This window comes from Podarcis vaucheri, assembly GCF_965113315.1.
Source record: "Podarcis vaucheri genome assembly, chromosome: 8".
Classification (NCBI taxonomy): domain Eukaryota; kingdom Metazoa; phylum Chordata; class Lepidosauria; order Squamata; family Lacertidae; genus Podarcis; species Podarcis vaucheri.
Window position 1 is genome coordinate 37,053,563 of NC_138766.1, and position 25,327 is coordinate 37,078,889.

General features: G+C 38.0%; 1 protein-coding gene across 6 annotated transcripts in view; it reads right to left on the reverse strand.

The window, feature by feature from the left end:
• The window catches only part of ATP9B (ATPase phospholipid transporting 9B (putative)), a 115,103-nt gene that overhangs the window by 65,029 nt on the left and 24,747 nt on the right, over positions 1 to 25,327 (reverse strand). For 4 of the 6 annotated variants that reach the window (XM_082234948.1, XM_082234947.1, XM_082234950.1 and 1 more), the window contains 4 exons: positions 24,975 to 25,083; positions 18,775 to 18,833; positions 15,708 to 15,759; positions 5,326 to 5,420 (listed from right to left, as the gene is read on the reverse strand). In XM_082234948.1, coding sequence (XP_082091074.1) covers positions 5,326 to 5,420; positions 15,708 to 15,759; positions 18,775 to 18,833; positions 24,975 to 25,083 — 315 coding nt within the window. The remainder of the gene's footprint in view (positions 1 to 5,325; positions 5,421 to 15,707; positions 15,760 to 18,774; positions 18,834 to 24,974; positions 25,084 to 25,327) is intronic. The other 2 variants (XM_082234952.1, XM_082234951.1) reach the window with 2 other exon arrangements.

Below are 25,327 nucleotides of genomic sequence, written 5' to 3' on the forward strand. Positions count from 1 at the left end.
GAGGTGTGTATCTCAGGAACAGTAGTTCTTATATTATGATGTTATAATTATTTGTGGGAGATGCTGTTGTGAATTTGTATATCAGTATATTTCATTACTGTCTATTATTGCCAAATATCCCCCCCTTTTTTAAAAAACCCAGAAACCAATCTACTCGGATTAATGTATTCAACTAACATCACATACAATGGCACCCACTGGAATCACAACTACAACTCTGGCATGTTTTCCTGTAACACTTTGTTTCACAGGGAGAAATGGGCAAGGAGTATATGTATGGGGGGATATAGTTTTGTATTCACTTTGTTGAAAAACCAGTAAAATTATATTTAAAAGGATGTATTCAAATTTCTCCTCATTGCATAAGCAAACAATATGGAGAATGTTTCACTTTCCAAGTGGCTGTATGTCCACCACAGTAAATGGCCACTGACTGCATCCTTTGCTCCAGGCAAGTAGTAATTTGAACATAGGAACCAGTTTCAATGCATAGAAGTCCCCACTGCACATGATTAATCTTCATAATAAAAAAAGAGTGCTGATCCAAAGCGCAACAATTGAAATGTAAGGTGCATAGCCTTATGTTGTGTTTGTGAGCATGAAAACACCCCTTTCGTAGTTGTGGGGCCTAAAGTGCAGACAGTTCCTGCCTCCCCATCATCCTTTTAGCTGTGTGAGTTGAAAAAGCATAGCTATGCTCAGGGATGTTTGGATCAAGTGTACATGTGGTTATTTGAAAAGTATCAGCAGTAAAAACTAAGCACTTGTAAACACACACATTTTCTATCAGGCATAACTGTTAGATTAAAATGTGATTATGACTATTAAATATAGTTCTCCATATACATTTTTAAAGAAAAGCAAGCAAAAGTTCCTAACATAATCAACAAGTAAATTTATCAGGATGTTTCCATTTAGTTTTAAAAGACTGCAACTCTAACCATAGCTTCTTCTTCACATTCTGCTGAATTATTTATGCTTGCTCATATATTTTATTCATATTTTAAGAGAGCAAATCAGATTTCAACATCTTCCATTACAAATCATCTGTTTTTATGCTAAATCATCAGCCATTTATTGTAAGCTTTCACACAAACTTCCATTCAGTGCATTTTTGTTCTTCTAAGTTAGTTTTCATCAGCCTCTTGAGAAATAATTCATATGAAACTAATACACATGTGGTGTCCTATATCTTCATCATTCAGTTCTTCTCAATCTGTTATCACCTACAATTTAGATAATCCAGGCTATTATGTGCTTTATTGTGCACAGAAAAATAAGAGTCTCAGTACAGCAGAAAACTAATACCACACACATACTTGTAATACAATAAAAACTATTAATGAAGTGAGCCAAGCACGAAAGTTTTTTTTTTTATACTTTACATACTCTCATGCTTTGCAGAAATGGTTAAGCTGTGAACAAACGAGATCACTTTAACATTTGCCGTTTTCCTTGAAACAGCATAGCCATCACATCTAAATTGTCAAAAGCAAGGAAAGAGCTAGTTATATATCATGAAAAAAATGATATACCCAAAGCCTCCATGACAAACTTCAAAATTAGAGAGAGTAAATGTTTATTGTTGATTCTATACCTGTCACCATGCAATTTATTTTAAAACTAAGACTAAAACAATAATGTTTCTAAACTTATTGATTCTCATACACTGTCACTTATGTTTTTTAGACAAGAGAAAATTAAGACCATTTGAATTGGCAAATGTAAGTTAAAAGTAAGGGGACTTACAACACATTGTATCATGGAAATATAAGATTTAAACAATTATTAGAGAGAGGTTGTTTAGCTGAACATCTCCGTCTAACTTACAGGAAAGCATTTTGTAAGGATGCATCTAATTGTTTGCATAAGTCATGAAAGAACTAAATGATGGCACAATAATGACAATGTTTTCCTCTACAGTTCACAATAATAATTTAGAAATCACTCTAGAGTTATCAATAATGTAGAAAAACCTCGTCTATTAGGTCAAGGGCAACATTTGTTCACCTTACTTAAAGATCATTAAAATACATCCTTAATCATAACATGCAGTTCATTACAAATAAAATTGCCTCTGGTTCAATAAAACTAATTAAATGTAAATGGTATTGTTTACTGCTGTATGGATCTTTTGATATAAATCAGCAAGTCACCATTTATTGAAAATTACAGTGACCTCATTGCTGCTAATAAATTTCCGTGATCATTTAAGCCAGAGAAGAATATCCCAGAATATGCACAGTGCAGAAAGACACTATCCCACATATGACTATGAAACCAAGAAACCTAACCTGGGTGTTACAGTTCTTACAGCTCAGCCATCATTAAATGACTTGTTGAAATTTTAATTCTCTGATCACATTAAGTGGTTTTGGAAGACAACAAAATCTGTACTGATCATCTTTGGTGGTGTCATCTGTTCTTTAAGAAAGCTCTAAAGGTTTACCGGTTTATTTATTCTGGGTGTCACTGTGGATAAGGTTACAGTCCTACATTGATGATGGAACTGACAGCCCATGACAACACAAGATACAATCCTTTACATCGGATAACTACAGAAATCAAAATGAGTGACAGTTATGGACAGTGTATGTTAACTACATGACTATATTGCTTAGTCTACATCTATGCATGCTCTGTTTCTTTTCCTTTAACTACTACTTTAAATATTAAAAGGAGTGCAATTTCCCAATACTTTTAGGGCGCATGTAGCTGTATCCTTTTTTTTACGTGAATTGTGACTACTTAGAACTAGTCTTGTTTAACCCATTTATTCAATGAAAGCTTGACTTTTAAAAGATTTATGTTCTCTATATTAGTAACCTCATATGTTATCCCAGAGGTCAGGGCTGAATCCTTGTTAGTGGCATTAAGAATGTACCGGAGTCCAAATTAAACCCTGTTGCTGAGGGTTAAACATTTCCTGAAAGTTAAGCTTTCTGACTTGGAAAACCCACTTCCTAATTTTGATCACTTCTCCATTAAGGGGTGGGGGCACTCTCTGTTCTCAGAATCATGTGTAAGCATTTGGAATTGGTTAGTCAAGTGCTTCCCTAAGGACTAGGTCACTGGAGTTGTTGAGGCACAGAATTAAATAAGATTTATCTTGTATATAGGAGGACATGTGTACTCAAAAAGCTCTCGGACATCTATACTTCTGCTTGCTATTTCCGTGGATGAAGCTAGGAGACAGTAGGCAGCAACTGCTACTGTCTCTCATCAATCCTCCATAAAGGGTGAAAGATTTAAAAATGCCTTGCAAAAACTTTTACAGAATTACTGATTTCTCTAATGCCTGAATATTTTATGTTCTGTGGACTGCAGGAGAAAGTGGCAGTAGGATGAGATCTTAAACAGGCAAAGCTGCAATGAATGCAGCGAATGTGGACTGTAGCAGAGGTGAAATTATGAAGCATCTCCTCAGCCATTTTAGAAACAGCCCAGCAGGTGGCATTCAAGAATTACTGTAAAACTGAATCAGCCCATCCTCAGCAAAATACAATTCATTTGCTTACATGATAACCAGGAAATCATACAATCACAATTTGTGTGTGCGCGTGAGCACTGGGGGTTATACATTATTAAATATATATGACTCAGATGAACTTTGGTGGCAACTATTAAACTGCAAGGATTTTTAAGCATTTCATATAATAGGGTTTAGTTAAAAATACACAATTTGAGAGCTTTTAAGTATCTTTGTTTTAAGAAAATCAACTCAGCTGCCCTTCTCTGGACTCAGTTATTTGGTACCATAGATGCTGTTCAGGACTGCAGCATCTCTCTCAGTCACAGACACAATGTGATGTGCAAAACAGAGAGAGAGGGGGTTCACTCTCTGCCATTATTCCATTCTCCCACACAAATTACCCTCTAAGGTCATTTAACAAATTTTGGTGATTCCTGTGACAAATTGTCTCTGAGGTATTTGTAGCTCTTGTATTTGCAGCATGGCTGTACTCACATATACCTGATTATGTAAAGTAACCCTACCAAATGAATGCTGTAAACATGGCTCCCATAGTTTCTACAGTAGCAGTAACTCCAGAAAGGGTAGCTATTCCAAAGAACAAAAATCCTTTGGATTCAAGATACTGCATATATTTCAAACAAATATGAGTTTCAAACAAATAGCAGCATCACTATAGCTGCATATTATTGGTTTTATTTCAGAAAAAAACCTGAGAAATGCATTTACTATTTACTGGGTTAAGCGGAAATACTATTCTTTCGCACTAAATAAAAAGCAGAAACTCAAAGTAGCAAATACATCACACTTTAAAAAAAAATTAAAAACTGTATTTTCAGCACAAACTGATGCATATTTTATTCAAAATGGAGTCTCACTGTTTTCAATGTAACTTAGTTGAGTGTGCTTATAATTTCAGCCTTAATCTAATTTGTTAATTTCAACTGTGGATTTCATCACACAGGTGAATAGAGCAGACCATAGTTTATCTTGTTTGAAGGCACACCTGGGTGACTATAGCTGTCAGGTCACAGAAGGCAAATAAGAATGCTCTAAGTTATTTTCTGTTAGAGTAATGTCACAACTAACTGGAAATAGCCACTGAAGTCCCTACTTTCATTTAGCCAAATGTTTCCAGCTTTATGGTACATATTCTGTATTTCAGGACCAACACACACTGTAACTAAAATCTAAATTGTTGTCTTAGGCTTGCACATTTCTAGTGGGATTTTAGGTTTTTCCCTTTGAACTCATTCCTCATTTCACCTTAAGAACTGCTTTTGAAACTTCTTCCAATTTCAAAATCATTCAGCCATGCTGCCTGAGAAACAAATCAGATATCCCTAGGATAACATGTAACAACTTGTACAGTTTGAAATTAAAATATTTATATTCTACTCATTCCATGCTTGAGGTGCCTTACAACCATAATTATGAACAGCCACTATTTATAAAAACAAAAAAATGCAAGCAAGCAAACCATTAGAAAACAACAGCTTGTATATACCAATTCTACCTTTTCTCTTTGAAAGACCACCTTTCAATAAATACTGTAAGCATGTTCAATACACTGACAATATTAAAACAATAATTCTTGTCATATTTCCTTGAGCACCACTTTAAATTTAATTACCCGGGCATACAGTAACAGAGAATATAATTAGTGGGTCTCCAGTAAATGCTGCTACTCCAACTTTAGTGTCTTCTGATCTTATATATACTTACTGTTTATGGAAAGTCAGTGTTATGCACATACAATTTTTTGATCTGGAAATTTTAAACACAACTTCTTCATAACATGTATCTGCAGAAGGCACAGTGAAAGAAGTGAAATGTATAACTACAATGCTTACCCCTAAAGCTGGCAATCTCTGTGTGCAACTAACAGCAACTTTTAGTTTCCAGTCTGTTTCACCATCTAGCTGATCAGTTCGGATAAAACATGAACCTTAAAAATGCAAAAGAAACAAAAACATGACAGATGTTTTAGATCCCATTAAAATGGAAATGGACATAAACTATGGAAGCGTTGCTTTTGAAATGTCTTACAGCAACGTTCTTAACTCTAGTAGGGCACAGGGAAACAAACAGGAAGATTCCCATAGACACAGTGCAAGAGCCAAAGGCATGTGTATGCAAAGTTTTTCTTGAGTTTCCTGAACCTTTTTAAACTTCACAAAGTTAACATTTTAGGATTCTCACGTCTGACTTGCCTTGGTAGCCAGCAAAACTATATGGCTTCTACTGCTCTTCCTTCAACCCAAGAGAGAGGGGCAAAGTGCTGTCCCTGCAGTTGTGCTAGACCACACATCTTCAACCCTTTCAGACCCAGGACCCACTTTAAACCCAAACATGCATTTAGGGACCCATTTCTTAATCTTTTGCCATATATTTGTTTGGTGGTAGTGCTCCTGCTATGACCCACCTCGGATCACGTCACAACCCACCAGTTGAAGAGCAGTGTGATAGAGAAGCTACTGCCTTCAGAGGAACTCTACTTCTTGAAGTCACTGCTTTCAAACTCCAGTGGCACTATAGGCATGAGCTTACCGCCTTTTTTTCAGAGCTTGTGAGCATTGTGCTTGCATTCAGACTGGGCTTTTGAAGCACTCTGAAGCAGAAGAATCTCTTTGAAGCCTGAGCACTCTGAAGCCCATGGTAAGGTCAAAGACAAACACACTCATCTCTCACTTTGTGCTTTTGTTAATACAGTGGTACCTCAGGCTACATACGCTTCAGGTTACATACGCTTCAGGTTACAGACTCCGCTAACCCATAAATAGTGCGTCAGGTTAAGAACTTTGCTTCAGGATGAAAACAGAAATTGTGCTCCGGCGGCACGACGGCAGCAGGAGGCCCCATTAGCTAAAGTGGTGCTTCAGGTTAAGAACAGTTTCAGGTTAAGAACAGACCTCCGGAAAGAATTAAGTACTTAGCCTGAGGTACCACTGTACATAGACTCACTCCTGGTGAACCCATTTTTGGACTCCTGTTTAACTTAGTAGAGAATGTATCAGCCAAGGTTTTTCTAGCAAATCAGTTTTCCAATATAAGGACCAACCAGCAGAAAAACTTAAGGGGAAAATTTTCAGTCTTCATGTACTAGCTACATATTAAATGAACTTACTAGGGATGACCAGCACAAACTGACTCCATGTGCTTGGGCAATTGACTGAGCCACTGGCAGCCATAGGCTAGATCCAGTGGGCTACCAGCTGGTCAATCCTGCTGCAGAAAACAGACTATATCATAAACACAAATCTATTGTGTAATAATCCTAGTAGACAACTCTACTTTCATCTTGGAAAATTGCTGCCCAAAATGTGCACTGGCAAAAATCCATCTTCCCTTATGTGGCTTGAATCATTTTACATTGCCAAGTAAATGCTCACTTGTAGCCTGATTCAAGTGTCAATTTCTCAGAAATAATGGGGAATGATGGAATTAAGAATGGTGTGTTCAAGAATGAGATTAAATCAATACATTTTTGGTGCCATACTCAAAGGTCCCTGATGCAAGTAAAATCTAACTAAACCAGCAATTTAAGACTGAAGGCACCTGAAATTATAACTAACCTAAAGGTGGAATTTTCACACAATACTCTCTCAGAAGAACTTACAATGTCCAATGTCTACACTATTTTATAAAACATGTAAGAAATAAAACTTTTTTTTTAAAAAAAAGACACTTTCATAAAGTACTAAATTTCAAACAATGCTAAATAAAACTTTGGTTCACAGCTGAAAACTACACATGTCCTAAAAGACGGGCCGAGGTCTGTATAAAATAATTAACTACTTCTGGAAAATCCAAACATAGTAAGCATTTTTCAGACATAGCTATTGAAATTGAAAACACTGTAAATAAGCATAAGACAACGTGAGAATGCCACACTCCTATAGTACACTCTAATCAACAGTCTATTTTCCATCATACTTTCCCTATACAAGACATTTCATGGTTCTCTTTACCCTTCCTGTCAATGGCTGCTCTCATCGATCAATTTCATTTAGAATTATACTATAGATCAATGCAGTTCAAGACCAGTGTGGCTCCTGTGAATGGTTGACTGCACATATATTCATTTAATAGAGCTCACACTATGACATGTATTGGCCAGCTGCATTTCCTCTCCACTTCAGCAGTTAATTTCATCAATAACTTATCTCATAGTCCGTTTCCCTTTTATCCAGAAAAAGAGACTGCTTTGTGCCAAGTCAGCTTTCAATAGTGATCACTACAGCAAAACCTAAACAATAAAACGTCCTCCTATCCAGGCATTTTGAAATAATTCTTTAGCACTATTGGCAAGACTTTTCAATGTACCAAGACATACTAATTCTTAAGTTTAGATCATGAAAGTTCAAAAGTATAAAAATTAAACAGGCAACAGCAAAGAACACATAAGAAACAACTAACTGCTGTTAATTTGAATACTTTATTAATAATTTACATAGGCTGAGGTCACACATGATGTTAAGCCAAACAATGGCTTGGCATGAAGGATCAAATATGCAGATTCCTAGAAAAAAGAAGCTCATGGTCATTTTGTCCCTGCTGCAGTTCTGCTGTATTCACATTGCTGTAAGCCAAACCATGGTTACATTTGAACCTGGGCTCATGGTTTAAGAAACCATGAGCTGTAAGCCATAGAACAAACCTTGACTACATCTCATGATTTGCCTGGAGCTAAACAAAACAACAAACCTGGATTCAGATGTAACGCTAAAACAAACCATGGTTTAGCTCACAGAAGCACAGGCAGGCAGGCAAAGAGAAAGAGCAAATATCTTCCCTTTGAGAACTCATGTTTGCTTGTTCTTGCTAAGACATGGTTTGATACTGTTATATGCGAACCAGGTCATAGTTTGCATACCGCTTGCCAAACTGAAACTGCAGTCATCCACAGCTATGACAAATAAACAATTCCTTTAGAAATGAGAGGTGAAAATAATTATATTTATTTATATTTATACTTATTTCCTTGTTTCTAATCTCATCACCTTATTGGAACCATACTTTCAAACTTTTCTCTATGACTACAAGGGTTTAATTTTTAGTTTGATTTTTAACATAAAGGATCCAATACAGAAATAAAAATTGAAAAATTGAAGCTCCATACCAATATTCATTTTTTTGACTTAAATGTTGCATAATTGGTGAAAATTGGAAGATATTAAGACTCTAGCATTAATTGTTGTCTAGTATTGATTTCTTTTGATTTCATCAACTATGGCATCCCTCTGACCTGCTTATCTGGGTTTTGCTTGGGAGAAATGGTGTTATGGGAGTCCTTCCCTAAGTGATCTCAGAAGGTGGTGCTGGGGCTGTTGGCTTATGGGGTGTGTCAGTTTTCCACCTTGCCCCCTATGCTTTTTAACATCTACATAAAACCACTGGGAGAAGTAATCTGGTAGTATGGGCTAAAGTGTCAGCAGTATGCATATGACACTCAATACTATCTATTTTTAAAGACATATTCCACTCCTCATTACAGGTGATCTTGGGGTGGGTCAAAACAAAATATAACACAATAAAAACAAAAACAAAATAGAATACACTTTAAAAACAGGCACCACCCCTCATCCAAATAAGAATTAGCCATCCTCTGAACCCAATCAGTCAACCCCCCTCAGTCACTCAGGACTATCTGGGGTTCTCTAACACATCAGAGACCGCTATATTTGTCATTAGTACAGTCAATCATTCTACTTTTCAAAGCTCAGAGAGGTTTACATGGGACTTCTGTTTATCTAAGCACTGATGTTATCTGCACACACTTAATAACATTGCATAATCATTGGGTGCTCCCAATCCACTCACTAGACCACTGCTACCAATACCAATCTGATCTCTCATCCTCCAGTATTATGCACAGGCTTTGCAAATAAGTTCATCAGTAGCCTGTCTACTAAAACATGCATGAATTTACAAGAGAAAGTCAAGAGTTACATGACAGCCTCTCATTGCTGCTTCCCCTTTACAAAGTTTAATAGATCAAAGACCCATATTAATAAGACATTGCAAAATGAACCTTCCAAGATTTCCAGTGGTCAGCTGACCTGCTCATGCTGATCAAAAGAAGGGGTGGAGTAGGTAGTCTGTGTCAGTGCATTTTCATTCCTCCACTTCACCCTCGCCTAGAGTCAGAGACATGGTGCAGCTAGCTAGCCATGCAGCTTAGTTTACTTCCATCTGATATCCCCCCTGCCCAGTGTGTGAACTATAGGAAGAATAAGGGGAGCGGATGGCACTGTGGTCTAAAGCCTGAGCCTCTTGGTCTTGCTGATTGGAAGGTCGGCAGTTCGAATCTGCACGACAAGGTGAGCTCCCATTGCTCTGCTCCTCTGTGTTGTACCTAGCTTCTGCGAACCTAGCAGTTCCAAAGCACACCAGTGCAAGTAGATAAATAGGTACTGCTGCAGTGGGAAAGTAAATAGCATTTTCGTGTGCTCTGATTTCCATCACGGTCCTTTATGCGCCAGTAGCGGTTTAGTCATGCTGGCCACATGACCCAGAAAGCTGTGGACAAACGCCGGCTCCCTCGGCCTGAAGCCAGATGAGCACCACAACCCCATAGTCGCCTTTGGCTGGACTTAACCGTCCAGGGGTCCTTTACCTTTTACAGGAAGAATTCAAGTCTGCCACTGAACCCAGAAAGATGAGTTATAAACAGGGCTACAAAGCAGCAAAAAGATACTGAGGGAACAAAATGGAAAAATAGAGAAAAGTGTGTGTAAATAGGAAGCCACCTCCACAAACAGCAGAAATTTCTGTCAAAAGTGTGTCTATCAAAAAATGCTTGTGTATGCAGAGAGAGGTAGCATAATGCTCTGCCCCTTCCCTTTGGCCAATCTTGCCATGACTGGGCGGTCTACAAGGGCTGGGATTTTAGTTCTGTCAAAACAAGTTATGGATGAGACTTGAGCTGATCCTATACAAGGCAAATTTCTCCCAAACTGGGATTCAAGGTATATGCTGGTCACCCTTCAGGCTGAAGGAGTCTTTTCCATATTGGCATATTTTTTGCTTTCCCTGGAGTAGTCTTTCATATGATATTTCTGCATTAGCCTTGTCATATTAAGAAAATAAAAGTCAACTCCTTAGGAGATACCAGCCCATTCCACTTTCAGAATTTTTATCTTGAAGCAGGACTGACCATCCAGTTTTTGCTAAATATAGAATTATTTAGTATTAGCTGGGTAAGTCATTTGACTCGGGAATTAATGCTCAAGGCAGGAGGTATAAAAAATAAAGAACTCCTTATGAAAAACAGGAAGTTGCAAGCATTATTTTTATTCAGATAAGATACACTGTTAAACATGAATATGAATCAATGATTTGCTGAGATAAAAGCTGAATATTTTGGAAAACTTCAATTAATAATTTTGCAATATTACAAACTAGCTGCAAATAAACACAAGGAGAGCTGAATATATATGTAAAACTTCAATTAAAATGGGGGGGGGGCAACCCTAAGCTAGATAAATCGTTGTTTTGTCTTGTACCTAAGGTAAAATTATGTACCTAGGGTAAAATTATGCTCTCATTTTCTCTTTGTATTAAAGCTATAACCATGATGCTTTAAATCAATTATTCAGAAAGCCTCAAATTTTCAACATGATGCAACTGAGTAAGATTTGATTTACTTTTTTTAAAAAGAATGAGATTATGCTAACATGTTCTCCTTTTATGCCACCGTGCAGCTAAGGCTGTATAAATAGAAGCTATTCTGTCTGTATTCTCTCTCAAGTGTTGTGTCTGATAAATTTTTCACAAATGAGAACATTAGCTACAACTAATGCCAGTTAAGCCTCACCAAAACTGAATTATTAAATCTTCTTGCCTATATCCTGTTACAGACTTCTTATGAATACTTGATTTTATTTTGTATAATTGACAAGACTTGTCAGGAAAGGGTGGTTTTAATGGCAATCAAATTAAGATCAACTGGTATAAGTGTCACAATGAAGAGTCTGTGTCAAGTGCTGAAGAATTAATTGATGGGTTATTGAGAAACAAGGCATGTGAAGCTGTCATAAAGTGTTGTAATATTAGCAACCTGCTTGCTATGAGTCAGAAACTAAGAGCCCAGGGTTTTATGTCTACACAGAACAAAAGTTTATTTTAAATCATTTATATCACTATATTGCAGGGACATTTTAAGCAGCTGACAAGCTGAAGAGCACCACTGAGTTGACATGTTGGGGATACAGAGCTTCATTTACTATATTCAGAAGAAAAGTTCCGCTTTGATAGCTTATGGTAAAAAGGAACTGTAATATATGACAAATATTTATGCCATAATGTTGTCACACTTGGGACACAGGGAAAAACATATTGACATTTATAAGAGATTGATGAAAATTAGTTCTAAAGCATTAATTTTTCCTAATACCACTGAAAGAACTATGTTCACTCAGGAGATATTTGATCTGAATTAAGAAACTGATGAAGCAATTGATTAATTGGAATTTAAGCCATCAGTCACTGGATCCATCAACAGAATCATTTACATTCTAAACAATCAGCTTATGGTCCAATAGGATACCATGTATTAATACACAGTCAATATGATACCCCTGAACTCATCACAATTCCTTATTGACAAGCACACAGATGCTTTTAATCCAAGCTTGATCACGCTGCATATATTTTAGGGGTCTTATATTGACTCTGTACGTTTTAGGAATTTTTATTTTATTAAATACATTACAGAATTATTTTGCATTCACTGAGCATCATCCAGAGAAAAGGAGATATTTAAAGCATCTGCCCACGTTCTTAAATTCTAATTATACAATTTATATCCTCTTTAGAAGTAGAAGCACATCCCAAACCTTCCTTTTCTTGAAACATTTAAAAAATCAAAAGGGTTAAAGCACGCAAATTGTCATGCGCAAGCAATGAATTCATTTTAAAATTATATCCCATTTTTGAGAATCACTGAAAACAGGACAATTGTGATAGACATAATCCTAACTAGTTTAAATTTATATACTGGAACTAATCAGAGTTGGAAGGGACCATGAGGGTCATCTAGTCCAACCCCCTGCAAAGTAGGAATCTTTCATCCAATGTGGGGGGGAAGTTCCATTATGCAAGTTGAACTCATTGTACTGACAAAATGATTTAGCTGGAATTCACCCATACTTATTAAGTAATACACAGCATTCATTTAGCACTGACACCCTGGGCTCCTTTGGGCGGAAGGGCTGAATATAAATTTAATAAATAATAGATAGTGTGTTTGAGCATTCAAAACATTGTATATATAGGTTGGTATTTAAGTGGCAGGTGTGATGTTCTACACAGAGTTTAGTTCCGATTAACAGTGGAAGTCCCTGCATTGCCAAAATACCCCTCCCCACCCCTGCCCCTCACCCACAGCAAAAAAAAGGTCAAGGGCCCTCAGTAAATACCTGATAAAGTGCCACCAGCAGTCAAAAAAAAATGCACACCCCTGCATTCTGGCCCTTATTCTTGTGTAAATATTGCAACATCACTAGAATGTGGGTGAAAGACACCCCCATATTGCAGCTGAAGGGCTGAGCCTGATAAAAATTAACTTGCCTAAGACCACTTTGCAATTCATAACAGGAGCAAGCTTTAAACCAAGGATTGTTTTTCCTTTTCAGCTCAGTCTTGGCCACTACACTACACTAGCTCTTTAAGTATTAGCATATTAAGTATACTATTAGTATACTATTAGTATACTTTGTATTAATGCTATTATTCCACTTGAGTTTATGTATAAAACAATAGGTGGAACACATAAAAGCGATATTATTCAGTGGCTTGAGATAGGTGTCAAAACACTGCTAGCCTGAGTTAAATCAAATGTTAAAACTGGAATAGGAGCTGAGATACGGGAACAGATTAAAGTAGTTTGGACAGATTGTTGGCAGTCACTCATGCCCTGAAGATAAAAGTTTATTTGGCCGTATGTGCAAAACTTCACTATAGTCATTTGTCATTCTCTGTAGCAATACATTTCCCAAACTTTCTTTCGTTTCAAGACAGGTAGGTTTTAAAATGTATGGTTTCTAAACATAATAGATATTTCCAGAACACGTGCCACAACTATTACAGCCTTATTATTCTGTAGCAGTGCTTAGAAAGAGATAGGAGGTGACACTTGAGTTGAACAGCTGAATTCCAAAGTGATACTACATTTTCTGTGCAATTTCAGAGGTTCAAAGTGTCAAACATCCTTGTGCAAAAAGCCACAAAACACTTATCTGTAATTAATTATAATGTATAAATGCACAAAACAACTAAGTAACATTTTTAATGAAATGTAACAGGTCTTCTTTCAGGTTACCTGCTACAGTACTTAACATAATTCTGTAATTTCTACAAAAAATTGGAGGCATAGCCAGTAATTTAAATTCACCACTGCTGTTAATTTGCGAAGGCATAATCTAAGGCAACATAACTAACTACCCAGAATATATAAAAAGCAAAAGTAGTTATGTTGGTCCACAACAACCCCCCACCCCCCAGCACCACAATCCACAGGTGAGCAATATCATACAGCTACCTGTTAAGTGTATAAACACAGGAACACACTCACCACCTCCTCCTCCAGCACAGTCATGGTGAGGAGGAAGTACGCAAGCTTCAGCTTCTACTTTGAATTCTACTAAATTCTACCAGAATTTTTTATTCTTTTTAATTTTTGTAGAATCACTTTTAATTATACCAAAATTAACCAGTTTGTCAGTTTTGATGATGCCTGCTTAAAAAAAAAAATGTTTAGGCAAGCTCACCCATGTATGGAATTTTAACAGTTAAAAATTGCTGATTTTAGTTATATTTTGATAATTTTTATGTCAAAATGTTTTAAGATTTGATTTTATCTGTATTTTAAATGAGTATCTTATAGCACTTTGTGCAAACTTCATAGAGATTTTTGTCAATTAAGCAGGGTATAAATCTTGGTTAAATAAAAATAAATAAAATAATGATGCAACAATGTGTGGTTAAGTGAAAGCTTCTAAACTACTCCTCGCAGCTGTACTAGAAGAGAGGGGAGGGATGAGCATATTAGCCAAGGTTAATTAACTATGGCTCAGCATGACATCTAAACACAGCCACTATATGAATTTATCACATCAATGTAATATACCAACAGTGTAATCTTATGTATATTTACTCAGACGTAAGTGCCATTGATTTTAACGGGGTTACTCCCTAGGAAGCGTTAGGACTGCAGTCTAAGACTAGAATTCAGAGCACTACAAACTGAAGGAGCAATATCTGTTGCACAGTTCCACAAGTAAACAACCAACTTTCGTATAATCTGTATGCACTAGAGATGGAGGAAGCGACAAAAGAGTCCCAAGCTAAGCCGATGGACAAGATTGCCAACTACCAGGGCACACGCCAATTCCTGCTGGGATACCACCACAGTAGTAGAGCTAAAACAGAGGCCTGGCTCTATTGCCAAGATGAAGGAGACATCAGCTCCTACCAGGAAGAGACAGGGAGTGTGGTCAAGCAGAGTTCCAACAAAGCCTGTAGCCACTAGTTCAGGGGTCAGCAAACTTTTTCAGCAGGGGGCCGGTCCACTGTCCCTCAAACCTTGCGGGAGGCGCCGGACTATATTTTGGAAAGAAAAGAAAATGAACGAATTCCTATGCCCCACAAATAACCCAGAGATGCATTTTAAATAAAAGGACACATTCTACTCATGATTCCTGAAGCTGATTGGCCTGGATCCGGCCCCTGGGCTTTAGTTTGCCTACCCATGCACTAGTTCATAACCCAGTCAGTCACCGACAATGAGCATCAGCTCTCAAACAACATGGGTTGGGGGGCGGGGAGATGATAATGGCCTCACAGGCCCTTCCATCTTAAATCTAAGGGGAACTCCACCCACCACACGTAGCTAAAATGTGCATTGTCTGTGCTAGGGGTTACATATCAGTTCACGGAAGACTACATGGGCATGCAGTTTTATTTTCTCCCTGCCAGGTTTTCTGCCTTGTACAAAAGACATAGCTTTTACACAAATAGAATTATGATCCTCTCTAAAGCTGTATAAATACTTTTTATTTTCGATCAGGTGTTCCTATCTACTTAAAAAAGAAGAAGAAAAAGCAGAACTACAGAATCAATCCAAGAGGATCCATTTGAAAACAGCAATAATATAAACTTTCAGTTACTATAATCACTAGTGTATATCCTTCACGAAGCATCCACAGAACAATACCAGAAAATATCAACATACCTGTTTTTTCTGACGTTCTCAGAAACACCATATCAGATGGAATTCGCTGATTCTGTTGGGGGGAAGTACAGCATGTTTGTTATTTATATGTGTGTGTATAGAGGGGGGGCATTTAATTATAAGGGTTGAATCCTATATAGTCATTGTGTTCATGGAACAGAATTACCCCCTCCTCTGTGTACCCCTGAACCCACCCAAATCTGCTCCAGAAACATAACGACTTGGTTTCCAACAAATACATTCTTTATTTATACAAACCAGTAATATTTCAATAAGCAACAGATCTTTAAATGAAGTATTTATTTATTTATTTATTTATTTAAGTGCAACACAAGAAACGTTTGGGGGCCAAAGGGATGTGAGCTTGCTTACACAAATCCCTTTGCCTCTAAAGCCATCACTGGGTCCTGCACTAGGCTGAATTGAAGCAAACAACTGTAGCTCAGTAACCATCTGACAATCACACTTCAAACCTGGATGGCTGGGGGCTAGCACTTGGGCATTAATTTTACTGTGCGCTCTCTCTCTCTCTCTCTCTGTGTGTGTGTGTGTGTGTGGGTAATATTAGCAAACTTAAACCATCACTTTATTGTCTACATATCCCTTAACTATTATGTCAATTGTCCAATGGTGTTTCAATTCTCTTCCCCTTCTTTTCATTTTTTTAAACTATGTTTAACTTGCTAAACTATCAAAATGCTAAAGCTAACTGGGGTTGATTTTGTCCTCAGCAAATAGGATAAAGGAACCGTTAGCACTTTGCCCATATCACAAGATCCATAGTTACAAATAGCAGACATTAAGTACAGTAAACATCAAAACAGCAGCACTAGTTTACGCTATCACTTTTCCTCCAACAGCCTTTAAGAATCAGGCATTTTAGACTGAGAACCCCCTCTGCACAGTGTCTTTGATCTCTGATCAAATAAATAGCTTTGCATTGCTGCTGTAAAGTATGTGTGTAAAGTAAACACAAAATGATGGGAAATGCAAACCTTTAGCGTTCTACAGAGAAATAACAGAAGAGCCTACTCCAACATCTAAGAAAAGCAAATGACGTGAGAATGCGTGTAGAATCTCATTTCACTCCATCAGAATTTTTTTTAAAAAATGCTGAAATTTAATTGCATATTCTAAAACCGTCCAGATCCTTCCTATATTGAGCAAAAAGTCTTTTTATATAGTAAGGTGGAAAGAGAGGGTACAGAAAAAATATAAATCTTACTGAAGAACATGAACTATATTGTATATTCAATACTTGTGAACCTACTATCTGCAAAACTGAGAGGAGAGGCAAAAGGCAACTTCAGAAGTCAATAAATCATTCCTTAAATGACAAACATAAAATCAGATGTGCTGTCTTTATATAGATTAACTATACATCTTTACAACTTCTCTTTTAATGTTGACATAAACCTTTTAGTCACATCTCAGGTTACTAGCGTTATACTTTAAAACTGTTGCCCGTTAACAAGCTGAAGCTTTGACAAAAACGCAGCTCTTTCACACACCAGCAGACATAATTAATCTTACCATCCTCATTACAATGGCAGGAAAACAAGTTCTCATATTTGTCAGTTATGAGTTCCAATTATTTATCTTTGTAACAAAAGTAAAAATTTAAAATTATAAAGACCTTCATACTGACAACAATGGTTGAAAAAGATCTACTTTAGATTTGCTAAAATGAAATAAATAAAATAAGCCCTACCAATTTACTCCAATTAATTATTTGGGAGCATATCCAGCTGCAACATTGCTGGAGCTATGCAAGGGTGGACCCAATCGCCCTGATCACCCTTGGGCAGGAGATCATTGCAAGCTTTATGTAATAACCAGGCATTATCAAGATTTTAAATGTGTTCTCTTGTATCCTTTGTTCAGGGCTATGACTGGATGAATCCCAAGCCGGAATTAAGATTGCCAGAAGAAATATCAACAACCTCAGATATGCAGATGACACAACCTTGATGGCAGAAAGTGACGAGGAATTAAATAACCTTTTAATGAAGGTGAAAGAGGAGAGCGCAAAATATGGTCTGAAGCTCAACATAAAAAAAAAAAAAAGAACATGGCCACTGGTCCCATCACCTCTTGGCAAACAGAAGGGGAAGAAATGGAGGCAGTGAGAGATTTTACTTTCTTGGGTTCCATGAACACTGCAGATGGTGACAGCAGTCACGAAATTAAAAGACGCCTGCTTCTCGGGAGAAAAGCAATGACAAACCTAGACAGCATCTTAAAAAGCAGAGACATCACCTTGCCAACAAAGGTCCATATAGTGAAAGCTATGGTTTTCCCAGTAGTGATGTATGGAAGTGAGAGCTGGACCATAAAGAAGGATGATCACCGAAGAATTGATGCTTTTGAATTATGGTGCTGGAGGAGACTCTTGAGAGTCCCATGGACTGCAAGAAGATCAAACCTATCCATTCTTAAGGAAATCAGCCCTGAGTGCTCACTGGAAGGACAAATCCTGAAGCTGAGGCTCCAATACTTTGGCCACCTCATGAGAAGAGAAGACTCCCTGGAAAAGACCCTGATGTTGGGAAAGATGGAGGGCACAAGGAGAAGGGGACGACAGAGGACGAGATGGCTGGACAGTGTTCTCGAAGCTACCAACATGAGTTTGACCAAACTGCGGGAGGCAGTGGAAGACAGGAGTGCCTGGCGTGCTCTGGTCCATGGGGTCACAAAGAGTCAGACATGACTAAACGACTAAACAACAACAACAATGGGTGACATCCAGCAGTGCCTTTTTGACTGCAATGGGCTTCTGACTGTGCAACAGGACTTTCTCTTTTTCTGTTTTCCCCTACAGCCTCACTGTGCACCTTAAAAATCTGCTCTGGAAGGTTGGCGTACCTTCCAGAGCAGATGGAGGGCAGGCTGCTGGCATAACATTATATAATGCCCATTAACCACCTATTCTGCTTGAAACCTGCTCTGTGGCAGGAAATTATACAAATAGCAAAAACGATAAATGTATACAGGCCAATACTTTAAGAGCTCTTATCTGTAGTGTGTGTGTGTGTCCCCAATCTAAAAAATATTTTAAAGTACCAACCTTTTCCACTATGATGAGATCGCCAACTTGAATGTCTGAGCTTTTAACTTGCACTTTACCTTTAAATAAACAAAAAATAAGTCAACATAAGCAATAATCAAGAAATCACAGACACATTTTACTCCTTTGCTGACTTTTGTGGGAGTTTTTTAATCAAATAAATGTTTTTAAAAACCATTAAGAAGCTTACTTAAATACAACTAGCTTTAACATAACTGTAACGTCAATCTCTGAGAGAAATTTTGGAAGAATGATTTGAAATTTTCTACACGCTATACACTGAAAGAGAACTATATGAAAATGATTCATAGATAGTATTTAACTCAAAATCGATTGGCTAAAATGTACAAAATGTGGAATCGGATTTGTGTTCGAAATGTAAAGAAGTAGAAGGAACATTTTTTCATATGTGGTGGGCAAGCACATATTGGGAAATAATATATAACGAGATGAAAAAATGTTGAAAACAAAATCCCCCCCTAAAAAAAAAAAAGCCTTCATGGGTCATATTTGACAGGTAGGCCCAAATAAATTATGATGTCAAGTAGAACCAATCTCACCCAAAAGCAACATTTGGTGCCAAACGCAAACCCAAACAACTAAACCGACTGATTTCCAGCAAAATCAGTTCCACTGAGGAATTCTGATGGAACAGTGAGATGAAAAACCAATTTGGCACTTGAAATTAATTTTCTTCTGCAAAAAAGCAGTTCTTGCTTGGTGCAATGGCCATTAACACCAAGAAAACATACACTTATTCTTCAATAATTAATGAATATAAATTATAGTAAACATAGCATTACTCTGAGTGTCACGGGAAAGTCAGGTGAGTTAAACATTTAAATGAGAAACACCTATTAATACCTATTAATATGGGAAGTCTTGAAATTTATCCTCCTATCTGAAAACCTAAATTTGGCATCCAGAATACAGCTGACTCCCGAACGTATCTCAGATACTATTTATTCCCAATCATCCTGTGAACATCTTGCATGTCTACAACCTTTGCTTGAAAACTACAAAGTATCATGCACTTAATGCATGTATCCCAATTCTAAATACTTGTGTTTTTACTAAATAAGTACCATAGTGGGTAGACCCCATCTCCACTTCTGTGAAGTATTGCTCATTGTGGGGTGATAGCACTTAATGCCTCGTGATGTTGGTCTCTTGATTTATTCTCAGAATATGCCTTCCTGCCCCAAAATTCTAATTTCTCACAACACGGTAAGAGTTGTAGTTATGAGAGTGAGACTTCTGTTTTACTAAAAAGCTTCGGTAAAATTATGTATTATCAAACTGCTGCTCTGAAGTACAGAATGTGTAAATTTATCCTTCATAGCATAGTGCACTTTTTTATGAATGTGGTAACAGCGACAGTTGTTTCCAATGCAAATGTACAAATTCAGGTAAGTTTTACCCTACGCCCACTTGTTTGCAGGGGGGCTGGTAGAACATACTTCAGCAATAAAAACGATAATTTAAAACCTTAAGATGTCTATAAACAATTCTCCTTTCACTATTAGAACCAGTAGTCATTTGATAACATTTCAGAAAACATACAAATTATATAATATTACAACTTTGGAAAGACAATTTGAGAAAAACATCAAATGCTATTCGTTGAATAAATTATTTTTGCAAACTATTTTTTCCTTCTAAACACATCTCACTAGCTAAAAACACTCTTCACCATCTGTGTAATTGCCAATAAAAAAGTCCAAAGCTGTCAGAAGTGACTGCATATCGAAGCTTTATAGTCCACCAAGGCGCAAGCCTTTGCCTAAAGCCGTATTGTGGAACTAGAACACAATTAAGTGTCTATCATAATTCATTACACTTGAATGGCTCAAGAAGATTGCAGTGGAGTTAAATAAATATAATCCTAGTCTATGAATGCCAACAAAAGATATCCACAAACAAGGTAAGCAAAATTATGCAAATGCTGTAGTAGAAAGAATGTGAAGCCTCCTTTCAACATTTCTCTTCAAGATACTGTCTCTGTTTTGGTTAGTTAACCTGGTTCAAGTAAATAAATAAAAATTCCAAAAATGTGCTTAGTCAAAAAGCTAAACCTCCGGTTGTTTTCGAATCTGCATCCTGTCCTTCCAACTCACAACAAAATTATCAAGGAGGTTCACATAAAAGGATGGCAATTTTCTAAAACAAGCTGTTATATTCATGCAAAGCTCTAAAATTTTGGGTCAAGAAATTGAAGCAATGGGAGATCAATAGAGGAATTAGGACAGGAGCAAATAGAAAGCAGTAATTGGTGATAAACTGACCAGGTACTGAAGAATACTAAACCTACAAAGTGCTCTTAGCCAAGAAACGTCAGTAACTGTGACAACTTTTAGAGACGCAAAAGCATAGTGTCACCCAGAGAGGGAGATATTAATAGTCATGCCATTGTAGCAAGGGTAAGGTAAAGGTAAATGGACCCCTGACCATTAGGTCCAGTCGTGGCCGACTCTGGGGTTGCGGCGCTCATCTCGCTTTATTGGCTGAGGGAGCCGGCGTACAGCTCACATGGCCAGCATGACTAAGCCGCTTCTGGCGAACCAGAGCAGCGCACGGAAACACCGTTTACCTTCCTGTCGTAGTGGTACTTATTTATCTACTTGCACTTTGACACGCTTTCGAACTGTTAGGTTGGCAGGAGCAGGGACCGAGCAACGGGAACTCACCCCGTCGCGGGGATTCGAACCGCCGACCTTTTGATCGGCAAGTCCTAGCAATACCCGCGTCCCACCAAGGGTATTCCAGTCCAAATGATTTTGGAATCTAGGACACTCATTTTGCAGGTTTAGTAAATAACCATACGATTGATCCCAGAATAATGGATCACATGACTGTAAACTCTTGGGTGGGATATACCATATATACTCAAGTATAAAGGTAAAGGTACCCCTGCCCGTACGGGCCAGTCTTGACAGACTCTGGGGTTGTGCGCCCATCTCACTCAAGAGGCCGGGGGCCAGCGCTGTCCGGAGACACTTCCGGGTCACGTGGCCAGCGTGACATCGCTGCTCTGGCGAGCCAGAGCCGCACACGGAAACGCCATTTACCTTCCCGCTAGTAAGCGGTCCCTATTTATCTACTTGCACCCGAGGGTGCTTTCGAACTGCTAGGTTGGCAGGCGCTGGGACCGAACAACGGGAGCGCACCCCGCCGCGGGGATTCGAACCGCCGACCTTTCGATCGGCAAGCCCTAGGCGCTGAGGCTTTTACCCACAGCGCCACCCGCGTCCCTATACTCAAGTATAAGCCGACCCAAATATAACCCGAGGCACCTAATTTTACCACAAAAAACTGGGAAAACTTATTGACTCAAGTATAAGCCTGTTCACCACACCACAAACCTGGTGGCGGCAGCAGCAGCAGCGGAGAAAGAACAAGCAGCCCAAAAGGGCTGCTTTCGGGCTGCTCATTCCTCCGCCACCAACAGCGGCAAAGGCGGAGAAGGATGAAGGAGCAGCCCGAAAGGACCCTCACTCGAGTATAAGCCGAGTGGGGCTTTTTCACATAAAAAATGTGCTGAAAAAGTCAGCTTATACTCAAGTATATACAGTATGTACCTGTCAGTAATAGTGGCTGTACTTCCATTTTAATCAGAAGAGCCATGGCAACAGTACTAAGACTGTCCAAAGAAGTTACTGTACTGCTTAATGCTGTAACTATTAAAATAGCTATATTGATCTATGATTCTTTGTGAGACCTATAGCTGGTACAGCATATACTAAATGCCCATTAATTACAATACTACCGATGTGGGGGAATGTTGGAGTTTCATATTAAAGACAGCCACAAGGAGCACCTTCCAACATACAAACTGCCCCTGCAATAGCGGCATTCCAACATAACAATAAGCTGAGAACCTTGGTTTAATAAACCATCCTGTGTATGAGCTGATGCACCTGGTCCAATCACACCCACTTTGATCTTCCCTTCGTGCAAATGAATATACAAACCACAAAGAGAATAGCTTAGCATTATGTCTGAACTGGAACAAATAACTTGTTTCACCATGAAAAGCCATGAGAACTAGCCAGCCTTAAACCAAGAGTTGCTTGTTTATGAATCTTAACTTGTTAGGGAGAAACAAACCACCATGGGTTTGGACATAATGTTAAGCTACTCCCTTCCCTGTTTGCTTACCTGCTTGTACAACCAGGAGTGATAAGGCTGCGTGTACAAGCAAGCAGCTAATACACAATAAGGTCTATAAAGCCAGGTTTCTTGGCTTATTGGTACATGCGAACATGGTCACTGAGGAAATGCTCTGTGCTACATCTGTCCTAGGTCAGACAGACATCACTAGACTTCACCCAATACCCTTAAGTAAGAACAGCGTGCACACAAATGAGCTGGGAATTGGGAAAACATACTTCTGCTGGTTTTCTCCAGAAACATGATTGCAGGATGGAACTCTCATCATCAACAAACTTGCTCAGTTCAGGCGCACAACAAAAGCACAAAGGGAGTGGGGATATAAATTTAATAACTAATAGCAATAAATAATAACAGTATGCATAAGGGACTGATTGGTTGGGGGGTAAAGGAGAAGAGAACTTGCAAGCATCTAGGCAAGGAGCAGAGAGGGAGAAATACTCTCTTTTCCAAGGATGGCATAAGTACAGGACTATAAAACATGAATTCCTGGCATTGACTATTAAGAACTAAGGCATGAACTTCCCTTGTTATGCATCATGAGGTTATGAAAGTTTATGGAAGTTTTACAAAAGATGCCATTCCAGGGGGAACAAAATTGTTTTTAAACAAGTGTGACCTTCCATTCCTTTGTACTCATTTGCAGTCATTCTTCCCTCCATCTGCTGTTATTTCAGAACAAAGGAAAAGGGAATGCATCACCATTGCTGAGCCATTGCCAAGGCAACGGGACCAATGCACCCTGCCTTGCCATGCTTTGGTAAGTTGCACTGCTTGCAGTTCTATGTAGCAACTTTCACCCCAAATAAGTTATTGTCATACAGTGCTGCATGTGACTGGTTGGAACAGAAGGGGGAGAGAGGCTGAAAGTAATGTACAACAGATGGACAGAGTGCACATTTGGATACATATTTGACTAGGTATCCATAGACACATTCTGCCCCTACTAGTCAAATGAGCACAACTGGGTTGTGTAACAGGGTGTTTTCCAACATGCAGAGGGGGAGAGCAAGCCTACATGAGTGTTCTACCCTGAACTGGCCCATTAGGAGCCACAAAATCTCCTGCAATATTAAACTATCCTTTGTGGAGATCAGAAGGTTTTCAGAAAGTGGCAAACTAAACGGTAACATAAAAATGTAGCAAGCCACAATTAAGAGATGATAGAAAATCTCTACATACAGAAAGAATACTCAATACATGGAGCCATGAAATAAAAAATAAGCAGTATAAGCTTCAACAAAAGGCATCGTTTAATGGAAATTTATAAGCAGAGTTTTAGTTAATAGTATTCATTTCTGTTCCAAAGGCTAGCCATGGATGAATGCATATGGATGATTTCAATGTATACATAACAAAGGAAAATGGAATGTTAATTATTTTTATATTAAACACCAAATAAAATTAAAATCTATTCAGCAGTTTTACCAAATATATTGGCTTATTCTTTGAGTAAGATCAACACAAGAGAGATATGTATGCTGTATTTAACATAACCTTTTGCCTTTGATAGTTTCATCTTTGAAGAATCTAGTGCAGACATGCACAACCTTTGAGTTAAATGCAATCCATGATTCATACATTGTTTATTTCAGGTTATAATGCCAGCATTTTAAAAAGAATTTATACAGCACTCTTTAGCGAATTTTGGCATATGTATTTTATGTGTGATGAACTCATATTCTTATGCCTTATTCAAGTGATAGTGATTAACATATAATTTCCATCAGTTATAGCTAGTGGTAGTCTTGTTAGTTTCCCTCAGTAAAATCTACCAGGCCAGCATAATTTGTGACCCACTGCACTGAATGAAACCCACCAACCATGTATGGCAATCTTCTATTTGCTGCCTGCCTAGGATTACAAACACAGGAGACTGTTAAGCACCGAACAGGCCACAGTATATGCTAATAGGCTGTGTTTTTTTGGCTGGCCATAATTTGGAGGTCTTGTTTAAAGAAATAGTACTTCACACAAACCAGAAAATATGAATGCTATTCATGATTCACAGGGGAAAAAAGTTTGCCAACCTCTTATTGTAAGCTTGCTATATAATTGAGAGTTCATTTCCTTGTCTCGCTGGTAACGACGAAATTCATCAACTGCCTCTCGTAGCACTGTGACAGCCAAAACAAATCCCTGTTTAAAATATAACAAACATTTCCCGAAATGGAAAATATTTCTATTAAAATCCACAGATAAGAAAAGCATGCGCTTTATATTTCATTTTAGTAGGACTGTTTGGAGTTTTGTTGTGTGTTTTCTTCCCTTTTGCCAATGTCATAGTTATTCTGGAACAGCTGAGGAAAATTTGAGATATAGCCAATGATTTCTGGAAACATTTCCAAAACATGTGATAAAACTATTGAACAGGCTCTCATCA